Below are 27,251 nucleotides of genomic sequence, written 5' to 3'. Positions count from 1 at the left end.
TTTTTATATTTTCCTTACTTAAAAGAACACTGTTCTAAGGTAAAAATAAATAAAACAATTATTGGTAACTAGTTTTGAGAGCCTAGTCAAAAACAATTAAAATGGAGAAATAGAAAATTTTAAGTAAGCCTTTCTAAAAGCAGGCTTTAATAAAAAAAAAAAAGACTATAGGAACTAATTTTGTATTTCACAAAGTCATTATTTATACTTAGCCTAGCATTCAAAATGCTGGATATCTTACTAAATTTCATAACTTGAGGAAAATTGTACTCAGATAATAGGAAACATTTTATTTATTTTCAAAAGGCATTTTCTTATTAATATTTAATGAAGAACATGGTAACATAATGTTGTAGGCAGAAGATGGTACCTGGAGTCAGTTTGATTCCTGGCTCTCTAACATTTATAGTCACAAATCTGGTTTGGTGATCAAGTTCCTCAGGCCTCTGTATCCTATTTTTCAACTGTAATATGGAACAAATAAAATTAATGTTATACACTTCACAGTATGAAGAAAGCATTTTGTAAATTTAAAGCACATAAAAACATGAGTGATTATGTTAAAATTACTGATTTAAGATTGAAAATGAATACAGAACAACAATAGTATTTTAAATCTGTTAAATTCACAAATGATCATTTTTATAATAGTAGCCACCCTGTGTTTTAGGGTATATGCCAAAGGATCCTTCTTATTAATTTATATACTCAAACACAGCAGATCTTGTAACCTTACCTCCAAGTTGCTGTGAATGAAAACTGGAACTGATTTCTCATGAATCAACTTTTTTGTGTATCATGGACCTCACCCCATTGGCAATCTGGAATAGCCCACATATGTCTCAAAGCATAAACTAAAAGCCATAGAATTACAAAAGAGACCAGTTAAGAGGAAATCTATCCACTCTGCCACCAAGCTTCCTATATAGCCATATAATGTTGTTTTTATACTTATATTTATCTAACTAGGATACGTATATGATTATCCATATGTGTGTGTGTCTATAAGTAAATTCATGGATCCCGGTTAAGAATCTTCACTATAAAACTTTGTCTTTCTCCATCATACCTGATGAAATGCTTCTACTAGTCTGCCTTCCTTCCCAGCTACAATTCCTTTAAATATAAAAACCAATTCTACAGTCCCTACAATAAGGAAAAGTGTTTTCTATGGCATCACTACGAACTGAGGATGTATTTTTTCTTAGGAAAAAACAAGGCTATGAATGCATGGCTTTTTGTGGGAACAGTTTTGCTTTGTTTTGAATAAAAAACACTTTTTAAAAGAAGTAAAAATACAGTAGATAACCAATCTAGAACCACAGTGTTGGAAGGGACATCTAACCCAAACAACATCTGAAAAAAGGATCCATTTAAAGATATCTCCAACATTTTTTATGTTAAAGAAATTTATTAACAATCTAATAAGAAAAAAATCAAAACATTTTTGAATGAATGGTACCAATGTAAGTTAAATGATTTGCTGAATGAGTGTTTGAGATTTAAAGATATGTCCACTATTTCAGAGTTAGCACTACATAAACCAGTGAGTGAAACTGAATCTTACATCTTCAATTTTAGTTAAAAGACAAAACATGAAGTAATTACAAATAAAAAAATATTTAAATCATCATAACAGTTAGCTATTGCCTTATGAGAAATTATTCTCATTCAATATTAACAGTATTTCGTACATTTTAGGTCAAGATACTACAAAAAACTTCTATCTTCCCATTCTTCAATTTGTTATTTTAACCACATTTTCCCAAAGTTCATGGCATATAATTAAGAGCAACAGGCCATGAAGTCAAGAAACAGCGGATTCCACTTCAAATTGTGTAATTTTTTAGCACACTCTGCAATGAAAAAACCCTCTTCATTGAATAGTAAATTCACAAACTACCATAAATTTTTCTTGCTCATATTCACCAAAAAACTAAGTTTTCAAATTCTGAAATGTTATTTACTCCAGAGAAGTATTTCTTCTCATGTTAATATCTTGCATTATCTTTTTATATATGTAGGAAGAGAAGTTTGTTTTGCTTTTTTGTAGAGCAATGATATGCCTCTTCATAAAAGCTTAAAAAGATGAGCATTTCTGTCAGTAAGAGGAAATGACCTAAAAATAATTGTAGTTAGCCGAGCTATTTACAATTTTTCAACTAGCCCTTAAGTATATTTAAGATGATGGCACAAGCATGGTAAATATACATATATATTTTACATTAATGTTATTCCTTAAAATGTATATATATATATATATCTACACATATACACATTATTAAATATTTTGAAAACTAGTTGTAAAATATTCTTACTTTGCATTAGTTGTCTAAAGTAATAGATATTGGAAATAAAACAATAAAATATTGTAAATGAAATATTTTTGTAAATAGGGTGCCAGGACTATCTTTCATACTTAGTTTCCATTAATTTGCTGTTGAGAGGGGCCACAATAGTCAGCCAGTTCTTTTCTTTGACTTCTGCTTTCCCGTTCTTCATCTTCTTCATCTCTCTCTTCGTTGCCACTATGATTTTTACAGTATAGTCTTAAAAAATTAAAAGAAACAAAGTTAAGGAGATGTCAATGAAAACACAGTTCAGAAAATGAAATAGATGCTGGGTAAATATGTTGCAAATATATGTATTTGGATATCAAAAGGAAAAGTTCAGTGGTGTCTCCCCAGAGTGGAATATTTGGGGTTCATTTTGACCATGGGTGCCCATTATATTTCTCTTAAGCGCATTGAAAATATTCAAAAATTGAGCGATCCTACCACTAATTTTTCCCATTATTACACCTTAAGACTTTAATAAGATAGAATCGATGAAATAAACACAAAAATATATTTTATTCCAGTGCAGAACTTATTTATTATATATTTAAGTTATTGTTAATTTCAACTGTCACTGTAAACCAGAATGATTAAATAAAAACAATAAATATGTTGTCACCATTTGCTATCACAAACTCTCTGTGTGCAATCTGGGGTTTTCTTGACAAAAAGATACTAGAGTGGTTGGCCATTTCTACTTCTTATTTGGGTAGCTGGGTTGCATAGTAGGTACCAGATCTGTACTCAAAAAGACTCCTCTTCCTGAGTTCAAATCATGCATGCTACAGATACTGACTAGCTTGTATGACCATGGACAAGTAACTTAACCTTTTTGCCTCAGTTTTCCTCATCTATAAAATGAGTTGGAGAAGGAAATAATAGCAAATAAATCCCATATCCCAAAAAAACTCTAAATGGGGTCATGATAACTGGATAAAACCTGAAAACAACTGAACAACAACAAAGTGATTATTGTACATGAAGAAGATCAAGCAACACAGACCTTGAAAAGGAAGTTAGATCAAAAACAGAGTAACATCACAGAAACCTAATAGCAGAGAATATGGAAAATGGTGGTCAATAGTGTCAGAGACTACACAGAAACCAAGAAGCATAAGATCTCTGGAACTAGCAACTAAGATATTACCGACTTTCCTGGAGAGAGCAATTTCTGTTCAATGATGAGCCTAGAAGCCAGAATGAGGAGTTAAGAGAAGAATGAGAGGAAAAGAAATATAGGCAACTATTGTAGTCAACCTTCTCAAGGAGTATAACTACAGAAGAGAGATATGTCAAAAGCTGTTCAGATCAAGGGAAAATATTTTTTGAAGACATGGGAAACATGAGAATGGTAAGACAATAGAAAAGCAAGCAATAAACAAGAGACTTAATAATAAAGGAAGGAATGTTTGAGAAGGCAATGGAATTACTTGTAGGGAGTTTGCCTTGGAAAGAAGGACCAACTTTTCATATGAAACAAAGTAGAGACGGGCAGAAGGCATATGAATTGTGTGACATGAGGAGAGGAGAAAGAGCTTGGCAAATGGCGCTTTTTTTTTTGGTAAAATTCTCAGCTGAGATGCTGAAAGGATGAGGAGACACAGTAGTTTCAATAGAGATGAAAAAGTCATAGATAGGATGCGTGCTGGATCTACTTAGTAACATAGTTTTATGTTTTCCTTCAGCTTCATTCAGTAGCATGTCAGTGAGAGTAAAGGCAACAGATACAGTGATTGCAGAGGTGATATTAGAGAGAAGTGAAAGACCAAGAAATTAAAATGATGGTAAACAAACTACAAGGTTGCAAGGCAGAAGGAGAGTTGGAATGATAACAAATTGTGGTCTGATCAGAGAATTTCAGAATTTATGAACAAGGAAATTGGTATCTTTGTGGGTAATCACAAGAACAAAAGTAATGGCCATCTTTCTGTTGAGGGTGTTTAGAAGAGTATTGTTGAAGTCCCAAAATATAAGCACAGGAGTTGAATTTAAGAAAAAATTCATGACCTCATTAAACAAGAAGTGTGGAAACCTAGTAGTTAAAAGCTACCATATTTTTGGCCAGGTAATTAATATAGATTGAAAGAAACTCAGAAGAAGGCTACAGAGCCAAAAAGTATTGAATTTAGGGCAAGAGTTATTTTAATCCCCCCCCCCCCAAATGAAAGGAAATGAGTTTTCGTACAGTGCTAAAAAAGGTGGCTATTGAGAAGAAAGTGGTCTATATATGTATGGTAATGTGGGTTGCGGAAAGATATGCTGAGCCTTTAATAGAAAATGTCATTAGAAAGCTGGGTTTGGGAAGATAGATATCCATCTTGGGCATGCTGAGGCTGAGTTTGAGATATCTCCAAGAAATCCAGTTTGAAATGTTTAATAAGCAACTGATAATGTAGGATAAAAATCCAGGAGATAGACTGCTACTGTATAGACACATCATGGAGTCATTTGCAAAGAGATGATTACCAGAAGAACATCCAGGGATGAGATTTGGTGAACATTAGGAGATATAACCCATGAAAGATGAAACAGCAAAGGAGAGAGTTAGAAATAACACTGAATCAGGCTGATGAATGTGGAGAGGACAATGTTGCAAAAACCCCCAAAAAAGGAGAAAACAACCAGGAAGAGAGGAGTGAGTTCTATCAGCTGAATGATGAAATTCTGATTATGATGCCTCTGTGAGAAGAAAAAAATCTTTCAATTATAATGAAAATTATCAAATTCCCTCTCTCCTAACTCATCCCCAGAGAACTCACCCCAGAGAACCCCCAGGTTAGCTAACATGTATTTATTTCCAGGCAGAGTTACTGAAATGATTTTTTTTTACTGTCAATAGGGTCATTCAATTTCTTTGAAAGATATATCAAGAAGGAGTTCAGAACAAAGTTCTCATACAACTCAAAAGACTTATATGATTAGCATGTTTCTAAGGGATAATTTTGTTGCTTACTTGTAAATTCCTCGTGACATATTTTCAATGTATTTAGCTTGATCTTGTACTCCACAGTGGTAATGATATGTTTTTACACAGGCTTTTATTTCACATCCAATAGTTGCACCAGGTTGGCTACAAAGGGTACACTTCTGTAACAAAGAAATATGAAAGAGTGCACTTAGTAGGATTTAAGTTAAGTTCACATTTCCTGTATGACTTAACTAAATTGGTCTTAATACAGACATTTAAAATAGAACAGTAAATACTATTATTGGAATGAATGTGATAATCATCTTTATCAAAACTATAACATGATTTGTTGATCCTATTAATAATTATTAAACATTTACTGGGAATCATCTTAGATTACACTGATTAAAACTGGAATTCATCTTAAGAGTATATTACTTTTGGCTTATATTTGAAAGTTTAAAGCTTCCTTCTTGCTTGAAAATTACAGAGAATTATATATTCAAGTACTTACGACCAAATGAAAAATAATTAAATGATAGGCATTCTTAACAAAAACTTTCAAACTATAATTCCTTTCATAATCTGGAGTTATTCTTTCTTTCATTGACTGTATAAACTGTTTACTTCTCAATCTTATTCACAAAAACTATAAAATTGTTATCTTGTTCACAAAAATTATAAAATTGTTAACTGGGAAGAATAGGAGATTTCTGACCTCAAATATATTATACCTATATACCTAGATTATATGATTATATTTATATAAGACAACTGTCATAAAAATAACATTCATATGTCTACATTAAGGAATCAGATGATAACTGCTATTTGAAGAAAAATAAAAATAAAAATGTTTAAATTATAAACACATTATAAAAATGCAAAGAAAATAAAAATTTAAATAAAATCATTAGTTGAAAAGAAATATGATGCCCTTCTAAGCACCCCATCATGATATCTTAAAACGTATGACAATTTAAAAAAACAGAACATAATTTCTCATATGAATACATATAAAAAGCTCATTATTACAATTTTTAAAACTTTAATATAGAAGCTATGAAAAAGTAAAGAAAAAAGTTACTATGTTTTTTACTTTTATTTTCACTGGATCACTTTTAAAACCAAAAGAAAAAGTGGCACAGTATACATACCATTCTTTTTCCTCGCTTAATCTCTTGAAGCACAGTTTTGATATCAAAATCACCAAATTCAGCCCGTGATGTTGTTGTAAGTTGAACTGTACCAGAAGAGAATAACTACAAAAGAAATCCAAATGAATGAATTTGTTTTGGCTAGTATGTCACAATAAGATTTTTTCATTAACCCATAATAAATGCCAAGTCTAAAAAATGTGAGGCATTAATTTAACAATTTCATTTAAAATTAAAACTACCCTACTATTCTTAATATGAATAGGCACAAATCACTCTTACCATGCATCTGTAATGTGCTGCTGCCTTTTTAGTACTAAATATATGAAGCTTTCCCCTTGCTTCATTTTCTTCCTCACCCACATGACAGAATCCACACTTTGGTCTAGAATCACTAGAATTACTTCTGTGGGGTGACCTATCTCTCTGAAAAAGAAAAAAGAGGAAAATGACAAACAAAACATAACAGTTCTTTTAAAAGTAAATTATCTATAAAATAAAGGATAAATCTCTCAAATGTTTCATATTATTTTCTAAGAAAATAAGAATCAATAGGGTTTTTTTCCTTCTTACATCTGTCCCATGTGAAGATGTGGATTTAGTATCTTCTGATTGCCCTCGTGAAATAAGTTTTCTTGGCTTTCCTTTCCCACTCTTCTTTCCCTTGACTGGTGAAAGTGCCAGTTCACATTCATTGAAATTTTCTTCTAAGCCAGCTGCTTAAGGGTTAAAACAAAGTTTACAATGGGAACTCTAACTTGCTCTCTCCATCTAACCACCCACTTCTGGATTTTCAGATTCAGAAGCCTCTAACCCCAAATAAAATAGCCAACCAATATGTGATAAAATATACAAACATATACAAAATGAATGAACTCTGATTTCATTGAATTTAGCCTTTTGTGAATTTTAACACAAATATGTATTCTCCTTTATATTTATTCTGTATGTTCTTACACATGGATTTGTCCCTTAAACTTCTCAAGAATATGAATTATTTCATTTTTTATTTCTAGTAGTGTTTAGCTCATATGCAAATATTAGTGAGCTCTTAAGCATATCACTTAACTTTCCCTGTTCTTCATCAGCAAAAAAAAGATACAGGAGAAAAGATCTACATGATCTAAATGATTTCTAAAATCATTTCTTCATAACAGCTAATGTAAACAAAACAAATCCAGTTTATTTTTAATTGAATTGACAGCTTCCCCCCTCATCCTATGTTTGAAGACAATTATTATGCTGACCTCCTCTTTAACTCTTAACTTCTTTAAGATTACTGCTTTCTGAACTTAAAACCAAGCAAGGGTTTTACAAACAAACCGAATATGAGCAAAATTAGAAGGGAAACAACAAATTGGTAAAAAGAATCTTTATAACAAAAACAAAGAAAACAAAGGTCTAATTTCTTAAATTTATAAGGAGCTAAGTCAATTGTACAAAAAAATCAAGCCATTCCCCAACTGATAAAATGATCAAGGGATATGAATAGGCAGTTCTCAGATAAAGAAATCAAAATCTAAATCAAAATCTTCTAAATCTCTCATAATTAGAGAAATGCAAATCAAAACAACTCTGAGGGGGCAGCTGGGTAGCTCAGTGGATTAAGAGTCGGGCCTAGAGTTGGAAGGTCCTAGGTTCAAATCTAGCCTCTGACACTTCCCAGCTATATGACCCTGGGCAAGTCACTTAACCCCCATTAGCCCTTTTTACTCTTCTGTCTTGGAACCAATACACAGTATTGATTCCAAGACGGAAGGTGAAGATTTAAAAAAAAAACAAAATGAATTACCACCTCATACATAGCTGACTGGCCAAAATGACAGTAAAGGAAAATAATAAATATTGGAGAGGTTGTGGCAAAATTAGGACACATTAATGCACTGTTGGTGGAGCTGTGAAGTAATCTAACCATTCTGGAAGGCAAGTTGGAATTAATGATGCCTAATGGGCTTTAAAAGAATGTCTGCTGGGTTTCTACCCCAAAGAAATAATAAGGAAAAATACAGGTACAAAAATATTCATAGCCACGCTCTTTGTGGTGGCAAAAAATTTAAAAATGAAGGGATGTCTCTTGATTGTGGAATGGCAGAGTATACTGTGGCATATGTTGGTGATGGAATACTATTGTGCTCAAAGGAATAATGAACTGGAGGAATTCCATGTGAACTGGAAAGACTTCCAGGAATTGATGCAGAGCAAAAGGAGCAGAACCAGGAGAACATTGTACATAGAGACCGACACACTGTGGTACAATCCAATGTAAGGGACTTCTGTACTAGCAGCAATGCAATGACCCAGGACAATTCTGAGGGATTTATGGAAAAGAACAGTACCCACATTCAGAGAAAGAACTGCAGAAGTGGAAACACAGTAGAAAAACAACTGCTTGAACAAATGGGTTGATGTGGACATGGTTGGGGATGTGACAGTAAACAACCACACCAGTGCCACTATCAATAATATGGAGATAAGTCTTGATCAATGACACATGTTAAAACCAGTGGAAATGTGTTGGATATGGGGGGGAGGGAGAATGGAAAGGGGGAGTGAAGGGGAAAGTAAAAACAGGAATCATGTAACCATGGAAAATTTTTCTAAAAAAATATTTAAATCTAAAAAAAAAAAAAAAAAAGAACCAGGAGAACATTGTACACAGAGACAAATACATATTGTAGCACAATCAAACAGAATGGACTTCTCTACTAGCAGCAATGCAATGATCCAGGACAATCCAGAGGGACTTATATCCACATCTGGAGGAAGAAAAAACATATGATTGATCACATGGTTCAATGGGTATATGATTAAAGATTCTGACTTTAAATGATCATTCTATTGCAAATATTAATAATATGGAAATGGGTTTTGAACAATGATATATGCATTAACCAATGGAATTACTTGTCAATTCTGGGATGGGGGACAAGAGAGGGAGGGAAAGAACATGAATCATGGAATCATGGAAAAATATTCTTAATTAGTTAATTAATTTAAAAATAAAAGGTGATAAAAATCATCTTTAGGATTAACTAGCTCAAGGGAGCAATGGTACAGGTTTTGGAAGAACACCCACTTCCCAAAAGAAAATATAAATGAGAAAGAGAGGTTATGCAGCCAGCCATTGTAAAAAAAGTTTTTAACAAATTAAATAGGGTACAAATTAAGCTTGTCCAAGAAATAAACTTAGTTTTACAATAAGAATTTTGATTTTGATTCAGAAGAAACCTTAAAGACTAAGCTCAATACTCTCATTTTACTGTTCCAGAGTGGTCACCTAAACTTGCCCATGGTCACACAGCTAATTAGTGTCTGAGACAAGCTGAAAACTCCATACATCTCTTCTAATGAGTAAACCAGAAAAATCTGTGACAAAGTTAAATGTTAACTACATATGAATTAGCTTTAAAAAGGATAAAGTAGAGATTATCAAAATAGGGAAAGGCACTAGCATTAATAGGCATCAAGAAAGAGTTCTTATAAAAGATAAGATGTTAGGTGGGTCTTAAAGGAGGCAGATATGAAGGGGGTATCACCAGTAAAAATGACAACTCATACAGAACAGCAAGGAAGCAGGGGCCATTGGCAGACAAGTGGTACATGATATAGACTACTCTGAAGGCATGAAGATTCATCTTCTTGAGTTTAAATGTAGCCTCTGACACCAGATATGTGACCTGTTTGGGTCAGTTTCCTCATCTATAAAATAAGCTAGACAAGAAAATGGTTAATGGTATCTCTGCCAAGAAAATCCTAAATGGGTCATGAAGAGTCAAACATAATTGAAAAAAGCAATTAACAATTATTTGATATCATGTTATGATGATAAGACCCTGAGATGTAATCACTTAGGCTAAGTCGTTCTAATGCCCATAGAAAGAGGCAAAATTGTGTTTTGTTATTAATCCTATGTCACTAAAAGTTTGAACCTTCTAATTATATTAAATAATTTGACCTAATACAGAGGGCTTGATTCAATCTCCAGCTGCCATTAGAAAGTTAATATTGAATCTTCCTGAAACTGTATGATAAAAAAAAAAAAGCCACTTCTCCTATCACAGTTTTACCAAGGACCTAAAGGACTTTTTTACCACATCTGAATCTAATTAGGAATCTGCCCTCCTACACCTGGAAATATATCCTTATGATATAATTTTGCCATTTGAACTCCAACTTTAAGCAGCCATATAATGTGTGTTTTTTTTGTTTGCCTACTTGCAGGTCCCCCAGCCAGATGTGACAGACCTCAAACCACAATAACAGCAACTGAAAAATGTCTTCTCAGATGTTGATAGCAGTCACAAAAAAAGACCATGAATTAGGCCATAAAAACTTCAAAAACAAATGCAGACGAGCAGAAATGTTAAAAAAAGAATGAACAGGTGAAATAAAAAACTCATAGAAACAATAATTTTATTAATTTATTAGCTCTTACAATAAGACAAGAAAAATAATTTGGCAAAATAGGCATGGGTAAATAGGAAACAAAACTATCACTTTTTAGTAAATGATTTATGATTTACTCTTTTATTTTTTTAAACCCTTACCTTCCATCTTGGAGTCAATACTGTGTATTGGCTCCAAAGCAAAAGGGTAGGCAATGGGGGTCAAGTGACTTGCCCAGGGTCACACAGCTGGGAAGTGTCTGAGGCCAGATTTGAACCTAGGACCTCCTGTCTCTAGATCTGGCTCTCAATCCACTGAGCTACCCAGCTGCTCCCCTCTGGTTTACTTTAAAGAATCTAAAGTCAGTTTAAAAAAATGACTAAAATAACTAACAGCTTCAACAAAGTTTCAAGATCTAAAATAAATCTAAACAAACCATTAACATTTCTGTATATTATCCCAAAAAACCCAAAAAGAGAAAAAAAATCATTATTTTACTTAAACTACCAACAATATAAAATACATAGGAACCATTTGAAAACAACTACAAAACATTCTTTACAAAAATAGAGATCTAAATAATTAGAGAAAAACTGGACAATCTTAGCTGTGTGAACTTGGACAAGTCACTTAACCCCAATTATCTAACCCCTACTGCTCTTCACATTCAACAAAAACTACTGGGAAAACTGAATGTCAACATCGTCATCAAAGAGGAGAAAAGTCTTAAAAATAGATATATTATTTAGACATGAAGGATGAAGAGTTTGAAAAGAGTAAAATAATTATTATTTCACATTTCTTCAAGACAGCTGATTTTATGCTATGTTATTTTGAATTATTGATGCAGAAGTTGAAGTGTCTTTGTCAAGAAAACTGAATGCCAAGAAAACCCCAGCAACAACTGAAATGACTGAACAGCTAATAAATTAATCAACAACTAACAAATTAATCATACTCAGACTATTATCTCTGTTTACCCATTTTTCAAAACAATTTCCTAACCAAACGATATAAAATGCTTACATGTGAAAAATTATTTTAGTTACATAAAATTTAAAAGATATTGCATTAAGTATTGCATATAATATTACTAGAAAAGTAAGAAACTGGGGGAATTCTCTTGAAATTTTCTCAAAATATCTCATTTTAAAAACAAATATGGTATTTGAATAAACCTGTTCCCCAACTGATTATCAGAGAACAGTAAGTTTTCAGAGAAAGTAATCTGAGCTATCAACAATCATGAAAAAAGTTAGCAAATACAAAAATTAAAGGATATCAATAAAATACTAAAGGCTGTGGGAAAACAAATATCCTAATACACTACTGGTGGACCTGTAATTGGACCAACTATTCTGGAAAGCAACACAACTATGCCTCAAAAATATTAAATTGTGAATTCCCTTAATATCTATTTCCCCAAAAGTTTGGAACTCAAAAAACCTTTTCTCACTTTTCCCCACCACTGCATGGGCACTTATTGAAAACTGTGACTGATTACCTGTCTGTCATTCCTTATTTTTGCCATGAAACAAGGTTCATGTTGGTAGCACGCATGCCCTGGCATGCTGGAGGGATCGTTCCCCATCTCCACAGCACCCACAGGCATTTTTCACATGGCCCCTCTGCCCAGCAGCCTAATGCAAGCACTTCCTCCTTTTGCTGCCTGGGATAATGATGGCAAGGCAAGGTTCACATGCAGCTTGAAGATGCTGTTTGAACATACAATCTCTAAAAGGTTCGCCAACACTGGACTAGGCTATATTGTCTTCTTGTGATACAATTCTCTGATGACAATGTTTACTCCTGTTCTTCTATGGTTTCTGATGAGTTATATTAGTTACACCTACTATTATAATGTGGTTTTTATGAGAACTAAAGCTACAAAGCCCAAATTTTACCAGTGAAATCCATAAAATATTAAGAGTAACAATAAATTCCTTACTGGTATCTCACAAAAAAACATAAACAAGAAGCAGTAGAGAAAAGAAAAGGCCTATATTATCAAATGAAACCTAAATCAGATACTTACTCTCAGTTTCTTTCTCTCTTTTCATCTCCCCCCATCTCACTTCCTCTTCCCCACCCCCCTCTTTCTGAGTGTAATCTTGGGTAAACCTCAAAATGACTGGATTTTATTTCTCTCTAAAAGGATAGACCTAGACTAAATGGCAGCCAAAGTCCCTTTGAATTTTAATTCCTTTTTTTTTAGATCATGATGCTCTCATTAATTACTCTTCTCAGCTTTATACAATTTGCTACGTAACTATGTCTTCCATATTGTACCAAGAAATAAAAGCATTGATCGGTTTTACCTTCAGAGTTATGTCCAGGTTTCTTATGTTTTTTACAATAAAGCCTATAAAATAAAAATTAAAAATTATCCAAGGAATAAATCAATTTTTAATTTTGTTAAAAAGCAATTGCTTGTTTATTATAAAATTTTTAGAAGTTTTTAATAACTTCATTCATTTCACTAGCAACAAAATAACATGCTCACAAAAAAGGCAGAACATCAATAAAACTGGAAAATAAAGAAAAGTAATCACATGTAAATCCCTTGTGAAGGTTCCTCTTGCATTTGAGCTTTGTCACGTAAGGCACAGAGGTAGTGATATGTCCTATGACATGTTTTCACATCACATCCAATTGTTGCTCCTGGACAATGGCATAAAGAACACATCTACAGCAATATAAAATAATTACAGTAAGATTTCACTATATGCATAATATTATTAGATATTATTAGAACAGATATGTAGCAAGTTCCAAGAAAAAAAGCATAACTCATTGCAATAATTGTGCTCAATTTTCACTTATAATTTATTTCAACCAAAACTAATTACTTTTATTTTACACACTTAAAATTTAATGTTATTATGCCCCATTTGAGTATTTAAAATGACTAAGAGTAATAAGCATGCTCTGAGTCAGTAATAATAAATAGATGCAAAAAAAAAACCATCCCTGAAATTTCAAAATAAAATGGCAAAAATAACAAAAAAATGGCAGTAGTCAGCCTTAGGGATGCAGGGATATGGAATGATGAAAAGACATAATACATTACTGATAGGACTGTGAAATGCTTTTTGGAAAGCAATCTGAAAGTATGCAAAGTGGCTAAAATATCTAAAACCTTTTAACAAAAGGCTCTAATCCAGGATTGGTATACTAAGGAAACCACTGATAAATTTCTAAATATCCCCAAAATACTTACAGCAGCACTTTTTTTAAACTCAGCACTGAAAACAAATTAGATGCCCATTGACCAGGAAATGGAATGACTGTCTTGTAAGAAATTGTGAGATGAATACAGAAAATCATAGAAGGTTCTCTATGGACTCATATAGAATAAGCAGATTCAAGAGAATGGTATAGACCAGTGATGGGCAAACTCTTTAAAGAGGTGGCCAAAGTGCAGTTGGGTACTCAGTGCACTGAGAACAAGGCCTAGAGACGGAGGTCCTGGGTTCAAATCTGACATCAGACATTTCCCAGCTGTGTGACCCTGGGCAAGTCACCTGACCCCCATTGCCCACCCTTACCACTCTTCTGCCTTGGAACCAATACACAGTATTGACTCCAAGACAGAAGGTGAGGGTTTTAAAAAAAAATAAAAAAATAAAGAGGGGGCCAAAGGAAAGGAAATGCTCCTCTGTCAGTCTGTTTCTAAGGCAACTCTTTCCAAGTTTCATTGTATTGTATCCTACTCATTGTATTCGTCAGATTAGGAATAATGTCTTACAGCTGGATAAAACATTTAAGGGGGCCACATCTGGCCTATGGGCTGTAGTTTACCCATCACTACTATAGACAATAACTCCAACAATATAAATGGAAAGAAAGCAAAAGTAAATCTAAGAGAATAGCTACACAGCTCAGTAATAATGAGCATTACCCTCTATCCTACCTCCACTGACTCATTCCTTACAGAGATCCAGAAGCATCGTTTGTGCTGACTTTTTTTTCCCTCTAAAAAAAAGTGCTTTTTATTAGATGGAATGCTCTCGGGTCTAGAAATGGAAGGTCCTAAGTTCAAATCTGGCCTCAGACACCTCCTAGCTGTGTGATCCAGGGCAAGTCACTTAACTCCTACTCCCATTATCTAGCCTTTAGGGCTTTAAAATAAACAAAAAAATAAATAAATGGATGGCTAGACAAACGAATAAATAAATAAATAATGAATGAATGATGGGTGGATGAATGAATGAATGAACGAATAAATAAATAAATAAACGAACAGACAGATGCATAAACAAGCAAATAAATAAATAAGCAGACAGGCAAATAAATAAATAAATGGACACTTAGGTAAATAAATAAGAAGATAAATGAATGAATAAATAGGATGGTTCTCTAGCAAAGGAGGGCTGCCTTATGGGAAAAGACTTGCTAGGAAATTATTGTTCTGCTAGAAAACAAAAAAAAGGAATACAGCATTTTCCTGTGCTATAGTTAGTCTCAAAATATTCTGCCACTGCATTGTCCACTAGAATTTTCTAAACCACTGCCTTGTCTTTAAATTTTTATCACAATTCAATAGTTTGAAAGGCAATTTTGTCATGAAAATCTCAATTCTTTAAAAGTACAAACACTATGATCCTACCCAAATTTACAGGGGAGAAAAGGCACATAGAGGTTAAGTAGCTTACCTTGGGACACAAAGCTAGTAGCTTTTCAGCTAGAACTAAAATCAAAGATCAAGGACCTAGTACTTTTTTCTAACTATTAACCTCATGTACAAAATTTAAAATTATGAATTAAAAGCAAAAGAAATGTGGATCATTCTTCTCAATGGATTACAATTTACTATTTGTGAATAATTCCATTCACTACAAATGAAATCATCACAAACCAATTTTTTTTAAATCTAACATGCCTCAGAGGTTGCCTCATACTAGTACTTTCTCTCTCGTAATGTTTGTGGTGGGGCTTTGAAGTTTTGAAAAAATTACTATCAACAAATATTATCCAGACCCTTACTAATGATACATATTGATTTCCAGATTGTTTTCCCTCCTTTCTCAAACAACTAAACATCTGACTCATTCTTCTCCACCCCAACCACTGTTCACATATTTAAGGGAATTCACTATACATACTGAGGTACCCTCAAACACATTTTGCTTCCTCAACTCCTAGGACTTACACCCTCACTTTCTATCCAGGCACAAACCATAACTCTTCTATTTGAATGATCTATAATCCTTAAATTTCTCTCAGGGATAATAATTTCCTATCTTTCAGCTTAGCCTCCACTTCACCTCTCAAGTCTTATTTCTGAATTCTTATTAGGATGTGAAGTCACTACCACTTTATGCTCTCCTAGATAAACTATTCCTCTTGCTCTGGCTTCAGCACTTTAGCCTGGGCCTGAAATATAGACAATTCAACTCCACACCATTCTTTACAAATGATGTAAATTTTGTTTCTTTTCTCTTTGTGTTACTTCGTTCAAATTTGTTTTGTGGTCTCTCCAAAGTTAATTGTTCTATAATAGTGATAATAATAGATAGCCTTGCTCTACATCTCACTTTCAAATACTTTCTCAGAAGATTAAATGTTTTCCCTATATTAGGGATATATCTATGAATTTTAATACTTTTGACAAAAAGATATATATAATGAAAAATAGATTATCTTCATTTAGCAATATAATCATATATTTTCTTATAGTTTTTAACATTAACATGATCAATTATGTTTATAAGCTTCCTAATACTAAATCAACCTTGCTTCACTGGTATAAATCCACACTACAAAAAAGTTAAAAATTTAATTCCCCCCTCCCAATATCAACTCTCAAACAGCCCTTAAGTGAAGAATTATGTATTAGTGTTAGAGCAATTATATAGCCATCACCAAAGGGCAAGAAATGACTAAAAAAGCATCAGCTTTAAGAATTAACAGTGGGAAATAAAACAAGAACAGCTAAAAATAAGAAAATTGAGAAAAAAATCTTTGCACTATCTCATTTCTTAGCTATATAGAGAATGAATTCAAATTTAAAAGAATTAGAGCCTTCTCCAAATGCTAATAATATGAACTGACGATTTTAGAGAGAAAGAAATCCAATGTTGTTGTTATGGCTATTCAGTCGTGTGCAAACATTTTTGACCCCATTTTGGGGTTTTCTTGACAAAGCTAATAGATGGTTCGCCATGCAATTCTCCAGCTCATTTTAAAGATAAGAGAACCAAGGCCTAAAGGGTCACAAAGCCAATAAGTTTCAGAGGCTACATTTGAACTCTTGTCTTTCAAACTGCGCTACCTATTAGGCAAACTAGCTGCTCCCAAATTAGCATACATATAAAACTCACATAACAAACCAACATTAGCCATATTAAAAAATACTTGAAATCATTCCTAGACAATAAAGATAAAAAAAATGGGTTACTGATTGTTTGTTTTAAATTCAGGGAAGTATCTAGCAGACTCCCTATGGACACATAGGGACTTTGAGCCTACATTTCCCGTGATCCCTATTGGGTTTCCGGTTTCCGGTTTAAGGCGTGGGGATGTCCAGAGTCCCCACTTATGGGGCAATTTAAATTCGGAGGAGGGTCCAGAGAAAGCCTCTTTCTGGGTTTTGCAGAGTGGCTGGCTGGTGTACCAGAGGGACAAGATGGGCTCCGGGGTAAAATTAAAAGATAGGCAAGGTCATATATATATTTTACCAACATGGCCATGGCTTTAATTAAACTACTAATTTCTCTTATTATATCAGTCTTTATCATTTTTAATCTTAAAACTGATAGAATTATGTAGATAGAATTTGCTCCCCAGGACTCTTACTCAGCATCCCATTTGTGTGTTCATGCTGAGTGCAAACACTGCATGCATATGTTCATAGGATAAAGTTTAGGTGTAATCCCACTTCTCTCTCTTTTTCCCTAAATGTGGCTACTGAAGCTGGCTTTCAGCCAGGTAAGAGAATTTATACACATGGTTTTACTTTAGTTAGAAATTTACATTTTGAATTTTTATTTCTTCTACTTCAAGTAATTATTAATAAACTTTATAAAATTAATAATTGAAGCTATTGATATTAATTTAAATCTTAAAGAATGCTCCAACTATTAGGGAAAGCAATTTGGAGTTATGACTAAAATCTATTAAACCACATGCCTTTGATCAGAAACTATTATTTTTATACCTTAAAGAAAAAAAAAATGCAGATATACACACATTTTAAAAAATATTTAGACCTATGTATATATAAAATATTTTTTTATTTTGAAATTTAAGGCAAGGAAATTTAAACTAAAGGGATATTCATAATAAGGAGAATAGCTGAACGACTTATAGTAAAATTAGAATGCTATTGTGCTGCAAGATGTAATGAAGTGGATGATTTCAGAGAAGCCTAGAAAAATGGATATGAATCAATTCAAAATGAAGTAAGCAGAACCACAAGATAAAATAATATTGCAAAAACAACTTTGAACTCAGTATGTAACTCTGATCAACACAATGATTAATCACAATTCCAAAGGAGACATGATAAAACAGCTCTACCTCAAGCTGCCAGAGTACATTTTTGAAACTTTTTTTTGGCCTGGATAATACTGGAAATAGTTTTGCTTGACTATGTATATTTGTAATGGGTTTTGTTTTTCTTGCTTCAAAACTAATTTAAAAAAAAGATTTAAAAAATGAAATAGCTGAAAGATCACCAAATTGATAAGTATAAGTAGGACCTGTTTTTAAAAAATCAGAAAAACAACTACCTAAGCAAAATTTTTAAAGCAAACAAAAAAAAATAAAATTGTGGGTCTCAAAATTAAGAGGGAAAACTTTTTCCAAAAATTTAAAAATTAAGAAAATTAGTTAAGACCAATGTACTTAACTTAAATGCTGACAAAAGCACTATTTAAAGAAATACTGATAAAATGTGAATACTGAGAAAAATGTAAAATCTCACACCATTTAAATAACCTGGTCTGGACAAAGCAGAAGTCAATAAAAAATAAGAGGAGGAAAAACTCAAGGTCCAACTGGATTCACCAATTCTAACAAACATTTTCTTCCAATACTATATAAACTGTCATTAATAATTAATAATTGCATTATTAATAAAAAGAAAAATTTTATAATCTCCGTGATACAAAATTAGGATGTTTATACCTTGGTTTCAAGGATAGACAAAACAAATTACAGAATAAGCCTACTGAATATTATTGTTGAAATTGTACATATTATCAAAAAGGATAAAATAAAAATATTAGACTACTCTCTGACCATTTGGGTTTATTCCAGATACACAATTATTTGTTAATTTGTTAAACTATTATGTGCTAGGCACTTTGCTAACACAGCTTATTATATTTTATGCAAATCTTTTGTTTTCATATTTGATTTTGTATTTGTATGTTTTTAGTTTTGTATTTATAATATCTATAGATGCAGAGAAAATTGTGATAAAATTCAATACTATTTTCATTAAAAAAAACTATAAATCATGAGAATAAATGCAATGTTTCTCAATATAGTAAATAATCTTAATCTGGAACCAAGAACAAAGATTACACATACTGGAGAAAAGTTAAGGTTGAGAAAAGTTAAGATGAGGGAAATGGACATTCATAATCACAACTATTGTTTAACACAATACTAAAAAATAACTATAAATATTAATATGCTAAATAACATTGCTAGCTATGGCAACAAAACAAGAAAAGGAAATGTAAGATATAATTATTACCAATTAGCAAAGTTGCAAGATAAAAGGTAAACCCACATAATCATCAACATTGCTATATAGCAGAGGTTGGCAACCTTTTTGGCTGTGAGAGCCATAAACGCCACCTTTTTTAAAATGTAATTTCGTGCAGCCATACAGCACTCACAGTTTGTGCTCCTATAACAGCGTCTGAAATATGGCCCTCAAAAGAGCCAGATATGGCTCCAGAGCCATACGTTGCCGACCCCTGGTATATAGGAATGAATGAAGCTAAATACTGGATAAACAGAGAGAAAGTCTATGCTTTTGAAGCTCACAATCTAATGAGGCAAACAATTCACAGAGAAGATACCAGCTGCAAGGCAGATGTAAAGGTCCCAAGTCAAAAAGAAAGACCCTATTATAAACTTTATGGTGCAATGGCAAAGCAACTGCTAATACCTCTTCTTTAATCTTTATCATCTTTAATCTCTTCTACTGATATAATCTCTCCATTTCTGATGTGAACAACTGGTCAGGGCTAAGGACTTTGGCAGCAAGGATATTCCTATCTGGGTCTTCTTATAGTTGTAGCTAAAGCATCTGCAGGAGCCATCCTCAAGTTGTGTCTCCACGAGAAGTTGCTATCTCTGAAGTATATCTGAGGGCCTTAGTTGAAAGGACTACTATCCCCAAGGCTCTAGGACTCAGGATCCTAGACTGTCCAGCCTGGCACATATTGCCTATCCCCCTTTCTCAGTCATTTCCCTCTCTCAATCTTTTTCTCTGTCTCTTTCTCATTCTGCATCTATTTTTCTCCTTTCTCCATCTCTCAATTTCTCTATCTCTCTTCTCCCACCTTGCCTTTCTCTTTCTCTCCTCCTCTGTCTTTCTGTCTCTCTCTGGCGGGCTGCCTCACTCTCTCTCTTTCATCTCTCATCTTTATATAACTCAACTTTATATAACTTATATAACTTTATAGAAGACTGTGGTTCTTTTTTTCTCTCTACCTCTTCACGTTCTCTCTCATTCCCTCTCTGAGAATAGAAGGGATATTCTTGTTCTCTCCCTACGTTTCTCTGTCTCTCTCTCTGGCCTGCATAGGGTAGCAATTGATAAGTACTTGCCAAGTATTATGCTGGGGCAGTCAAGTGGAATCAAGAAGATATTAGCTCAACTTTGGTCTTAGACATTTACTAAATATTAAATACATGCCCCTGGGCAAGTAACCTAACCCTGGGGCGCCAGTTTCCTTATCTATAAAATAAGTTAGAAAAAGAAATACTTGTATCTTTGCCAAGAAAATTCTTAATTCCACATGAAATATTAATAATATTCTAATCTAAAAACTCCAAATGGATTAGGGGAAAAAAGGCTTCATCAAGAAATTGTATTAAAATTAGAAACCAAGAAATAAAAGGGTGGATCATTGAAATACATGAAGAATAAATGACCTTGAAAAATTTAGTGTCTGATGATCCCAGCTTTGGGAATAAGAACTCATTGTTTTAGAAAAACTGCTGGGAAAACTAGAAAAATTCTCAAAGGCAAAAATTAGGTTTAGATCAATATCCCATAACAAGATAAGGTCAAAATGGATATATGATTTAAACAGAAAGAGTAATATTATAGATAAACTAGGAGTACATAGAACAGTTTACCTATATATCTATGGAAAATTTATGACCAAAAAGAGATAGAGAACATTACCAGATATAAAATGAATGATTCTGATCATTAACTTTAAAAGCTTTTGTGCAAACAAAACCAATGCAACCAAAATCAGAAGGGAAGCAACAAACTGGGAAAAAATGTTTGTAATATATTTCTCTGATAAAAGTCTTATTTTCAACTATACAAAGAACTAAGTCAAATTTCTAAGAATCCAAATCATTCCCTAAGGATATCAATAGGCAGTTTCCAGATGAAGAAATCAAAACTATCAATAATCACATGAAAAAATGTTAAAGAAATTCAAATCAAAACAACTCTGAGGTACCATCTCATACCTATCAGGTTGGCCAATATGACAGTAAAGAAAAATAATAAATGTTGGAGGGGATGTAGCAAAATTGGGACACTAATGCATTTCTGGAAGAGTTGTGAATGGACTGAATTATTCTGGAAGGCAATTTGGAATTTTTCCCAAAAGACTTTAAAAGAATGCCTACCTTTTGCTCCAATAATGCCACTACTACATCTGTATTCCAAAAAGTTTTTTTTTAATGAAAAAGGACCTTTTTGTACAAAAATGTAGCTGTATTTGTGTGGTGGCAAACAACTGGAAATTAAAGAGATGTCCCACATTTGGGGAATGGCTGAACAAAGTATATTATATGATGGTGATGGAAAACTATTGTGCTGTAAGAAATGATGGACAGCATGATTTCAGAAAGACCTATGTGAAATAAAGCAGAGTGAAATAAGCAGAACTAGAAGAACATTATATGTAGTAACTGAAAGCTCGCAGAATGATCAAATGTGATAGACTTTGCTACTAACAACAATACAATGATACAGGGCAATTTTGAGGGAATTAGAAATAGAATGCTATCCATCTAAAGAGAAAGAACTATTGGGAGTATAAATGCAGATGAAAACAAATGATTTATCACTTGTTCATTTTGTTATATGATTTGGGGGTTTGGTTTCATAAGATTATTCACTTACAAAATTAATCATATGGAAATATTTTTAATCGCTTGTCAACTCTGTGAAGAGAAAGGAAAAAAAGGGAAGGGGACACCACGAATCATGTAACTTTGGAAAACTTAGATGGAAATTTGTTATTAAAATAAAATAAAGGTAAAACTTAAAAACACTAGGAACCCAAACTTAAAACAAAGGGAATTATTAAGAACTAGGGATTCAAAAAAATCAGAAAGAGCCCTTGTTTTCAAGAAACTCATATTTCATTGGGGAGAAACAACTGCCAAACAATTATGTACAGATAAATATATACAAGATTAATGTAAGAAATGGAAGACCACTTAGAGAAGGTAGTATTTGAGCAGTAATGAAAACTAAAAATATTCTAAGCGTGGGGACTAATAAAAGTGTAAGAAGAGCAGAAAAGTAAGGAGGCTAGTCATGAAGGCCTATTAAAAATTCAGCATATCTGAAAACTACATTGCAAAAGGCTGAAAACAGGCACAGTAACACTTGTGGACTTTCAACTTTCCTAATCCATTTATAAGAACACAATTCCTATTCTCAAGAAGTCTCCAATCCAAAAAGGAAAGACAGCACACAAAAGAAACCTCAAAACTGAAGTGAAAAAAATAAGACAAAGGAGGTGCCAAGCAAGAGGATTAAGGTGGGAAAAATAAGTCCTATTCTTTCTCATTACATGAATGAGGTGTGTAACAAAGCTGACATGACATTTTATGATGCTGAGATTTCCCAAAGAATGAATTTACAAGCATTTACATGAAGGGGTTGAAGAAATTCAGACAAGAAATGCTGCAAGAGTAAGTTCTAATCATGTAACCATGTTAACTTTTCTAAAAAATAAATATTATTAAATGTTAAAAAAAAAAAAAGAAAACAGAGGATATTTATATTGGCATACATATACAATTTACATGTTTTAACAAATTGCAAAAAAAAAAAAAAAAGAGTAAGTTCTGTACTAACCCCTAGAGATACAAAAAATGAGAAAACCATGCAGAAGCTCACAATGGGATACAACTAATGTAATCATTAAGTGGAACAAACAGAAGGGGTAGGGGACAGAGAGAATGCCTAGAGCTTAGAACCAGTATAATTAGTTAGAAAAGTAAAGTATAAGAAGACTATAAAGCTAGAGGGGAGTATATTATGAAAAGCTCCAAATGCCAAACGGAGCATTTTATATTTGTTCCTAGAAGCAAGATATACAATTGAGTTTATGGAGTATTTTCAGGAAATCACTTTAATGGCTGAATGGATGATGGACTGGAATGCAGTCTTGAAGCAGACACCCCCAAACAGCCACTATTATAGCTATTACAAAGGTGTACAGTGATGATGGTCTGCAAAAGGGAAGTGGCAGTATCAGAGGAGAGAAGAGGGCATATTTGAGAGATGTTGAAAAAGTAAAAATGACAGGGCTTGGCAACACACTGAATGTGTGGGATGGGAGAGTTAGTAGTCAAGGATGATTGGAAGAATTGAGGTTGGAAGCCTAAAGGGGGCTGGGGAAGCAGAAATGATTTAGGAGGAAAGTTCTGATTTGTACATAATGTATTTAAGATATATTCTGGACATCTATTTGAGATATCTGATAAGATAGCTAGAGATGTGAGACTGGAAGCCAGGAGAGATGTTGGAGCAGGAAAGATGGATTTGAGAATTATTACCATAGAAGTAATCACCGAATCCATGGAAGTTAAAGAGATCACCAAGTGAAATAGTCTAGGGCACTGATGGGCAAACTTTTTAAAAAGGGGGCTAAAAGAAAGGAAACACTCATCTGTCAGTCTGTTTCTAAGGCAATTCTTTCGAGGTTTCATTGTATTGTATCCTACTCATTGTATTTGTCAGATTAGGAATAATGTCTCCCAGGCTGGATAGAACATTTCTGGGGGCCGTATCTAGCCCTCAGCCCTAATTTTTGCCCATCACTGGTCTAGAGGGAGAAAAAAGGGCCAGGCCAGAACCCTGAAGGACACCAATAGTTAGAGGGAATGATCTGGAGGAAGATACAGCCAAAGAGAAATAAAGGAGCAGTTAAAGAGATAGAAAGAACTAGGAGAGGGATGTCCTAAAATCCGAGAGAGAAGGATGATCATCAAGGAGAGAGAGGGACCAAGAGTGTACAAAGCAAGAGAGAGGATAAGGAGAATGGGCACAAACAAAAGGCTATTGGATTTGGCTCATAAGACATCACTGCTAACTATAGAGAGAGCAGTTTCAGCAGAACAATAGGAAACTAAACTGTATGAGAACAAGAAAAAAGTTAAAGGAGAGAAAACAGAAGGACCTAGTGTATGTGGTCTTTTTTAATTTAGCTACAAAGATCAAAAGAGATATAGAATGGTAGTGGAATGGAAGATCACATAAGGTTTATTTTCAGGAAAGAAATGTTTGCAGCCCCGGAAAGGCATAAGACTATTTCATATGAGACATGAGTGAAGGAGAGTAGTAGAAAATACCTGAGTGATGCAGATGAGAAAGAAAGAAGATTAAGGTAGTTCCCAATGAATTAACTTAATTTTTTCTGTAAATTATGAGGCAAAGATCTCAGCTTCAAGAGTAAACAGAAGGTGAGCTATAGAATGTATAAAGATGATAGGGAAATCTAAAAATTATCTGCACAGAGATGATTATTGAATCCATGGAATCTAATGAGATCATTAAATAATATAGCAACAGAAGAAAAAAGAATAAGGCCAAAAGAGGGATCCTTAAGAGACTTCTCTTATCTCAAGGTGACTTCCAGGTTAAGATGGCTGCAGAGTAGTTGCAGAACCCTTACTCTCTCTACCACTGACCTAGATAATACCTTAAAAGAACAAAAAAAAAAAACAAGTTCAGATGAACCAAGAGACTCCACAATAGGGCACAGTATTGGTACCTGGAATTTGGACATTTCCATGCTATAAGAGGGTGAATTAGCTCCCACCAAAATGCAAGCTGATCAACCCTCCCCCACCCCCCCAAGGTGCCAAAGTCACAGCTAGAATTAGAGCAGTGTGAGGCAATCTCCAAAGTTCTTGGCAGCTGATTAAGAACACCCCTGAGAGCAGCTAGATGTGAAACCCCAGGAGGCTGAAGAGAGCACACCTTGGGCACGGAGAGGATAGTGGGGCAACACACAGAAGAAACTACTAGACTCAAAAAGTAGCCTTAGGCAAAAACCACTCCTTAGCTCCATACACGGAGAGCCTGCCCTCTTCACTCAGACTTCTGAGGGAAGCAAAAACTGGCACGGTGATGGCTAGGAATGCTCAAGAAATACCATCCACCAAAAGGAACGAGAGAAAAGCACTAAATCTGTATAATTTTTATGAAGAAAAAATCCAGAGCACAGAGGAAACAGCAGAGGAGAACAAACAAGTAAACACATCCAAACCTCCCCTCTCCCCCAACAAAAAATGAAAATTGGTCAAGAAGGTTTATCCCGCCTATCTAGTCTCTCTCTTTTTTTAATTATTCAGAAAGGACATACTAATTTTATATAGGGGAATAGTGGTAGAAGGAATCTAGTAGTTCTAAAATAAAGATTATTGTTCCAGATCATCCAACCAAAACTGTAATTTTAACATAGTATGAATTTATATTATTGAAAAATTCTAAAAGTGAAAATTTCCTAGAGATAGACATCGAAAGCCAATTAATTAGAGGGTAACTTCTGTGAAAGAGCTATATCCTTTTCACTCTAAGAGCTAACCAAAATGGTTCTCATATTATTACTAAAATGCAATGCACCATCTTTCATCTACCTAGAATGAAGTCCTTTATAAATTCTATCTTTCACAGAAACCCTAGTTTCCTTCAAGACAGCTTAAATAATACCTTCTTAAAGGTACTCTAATAAACTACTCTAAATACTAGAAAGTCACCTATTTTAATATATTTTCTATATGCTTATATACATACATTTGTGCTGTTTTCCCATATTAAATGGAAGCTATTTGGGAGCAGGGTTCTTTTCATTTTTTTAATACACTATGTGGGTTCAATATAACCTTGCAGATCATTCTCAAAATTTAAGTATCCAGCCCTTAAAGGCCCTGCTTGCTTCATTGCTCTTCATATGGTATTTTAGAAAAACTAACCTAGTGGCTATTACCTAAATTCTATTCTATCTCCCATCTACTTGAATGCAAATTCTTCTTTGTGGACACAGATCTTGATCCAACTGCTGTCTTTCATTATCATTATCTATATTTTCTGCTGCCTCGAATGTTCAGCACTATATGATTCCATTAAGGTTAGTCTCATTTCAAGTTCCACTAATGATACATGCTAACTGGATGATAAAACACAAGTAATTTAACCTCTCAATGCTTAAAACTAAGTTAGAGTCAAGTTGTGGATCTATATCAGTATAGAAATTTTCCACAAAGTTCCCTCTCAGAATTAATCAGACTCCATAACGCTTAAAAAAAATTAAGAAATAAGGGGCAGCTAGTGGCTCAGTGGATTGAGAGCTCAGAGACAGGAGGTCCTGGGTTCAAATCTAGCCTCAGACACTTCTTAGCTGGGTGAACTGGGCATATCACTTAACCCCCATTGCCTAGCCCTTACTGCTCTTCTGCCTTAGAACCAATATTGATTCTAAGACAGAGAGGGTAAGGGTTTGTTTTATTTTAATCAAGAAATAAAAACAAAATTTTCCTTTAGACAAAATTCTGTAACTTAAAAATACATATTTAGTTTTGAAAAACTATGGCTTACCAGTTTAGTGCCTCTTTTTATTTCCTTTTGAATATCTTCAATAGAAAACCCACCAAGGCATTCATTATCAGAGTATGATGATACCAAAGCAGATGAAAACAGCTATAAATTATACAAAAAAAGACACTTTAAAAATCATTCAGATCTTGCCACAGCATCATGTAACATATATTCTTAAAATACACAAAATAGATATGATTCTACAGAAATAAAAGATTCTAGTATTTAGTGACACCATTTAGATTTTTTTATAATTAAATTTTTTTTATCATACTTACCATACATTTGTGATGAGCTGCTACTTTCTGGTTTTCAGATATTAATAGCTGTCCACATTCTTTGTCTCTACTAGATTTACAAAATCCACATTTATGCATTCTTGAATATCCTTTTTTCTGCCCAACTGAGCTTGACAT

General features: G+C 33.5%; 1 protein-coding gene across 1 annotated transcript; it reads right to left on the bottom strand.

Moving 5' to 3' along the window:
* Positions 1-27,251, bottom strand: LOC123253577 (PHD finger protein 6-like). The gene is made up of 10 exons (XM_044682746.1): positions 27,114-27,251; positions 26,836-26,937; positions 13,340-13,473; positions 13,106-13,149; positions 6,975-7,120; positions 6,684-6,827; positions 6,402-6,506; positions 5,290-5,423; positions 2,420-2,549; positions 1-464 (listed from the first exon to the last, which is right to left on the bottom strand). Exons 1-9 carry the CDS (start codon positions 27,249-27,251, stop codon positions 2,420-2,422), a joined length of 1,077 nt encoding a protein of 358 aa, XP_044538681.1. The 3' UTR covers positions 1-464.

This window comes from Gracilinanus agilis, chromosome X (assembly GCF_016433145.1).
Source record: "Gracilinanus agilis isolate LMUSP501 chromosome X, AgileGrace, whole genome shotgun sequence".
Classification (NCBI taxonomy): Eukaryota; Metazoa; Chordata; class Mammalia; order Didelphimorphia; family Didelphidae; genus Gracilinanus; species Gracilinanus agilis.
The sequence above is the reverse complement of the archived record's forward strand: the minus strand, read 5'-3'. Positions and strand labels throughout refer to the sequence as shown.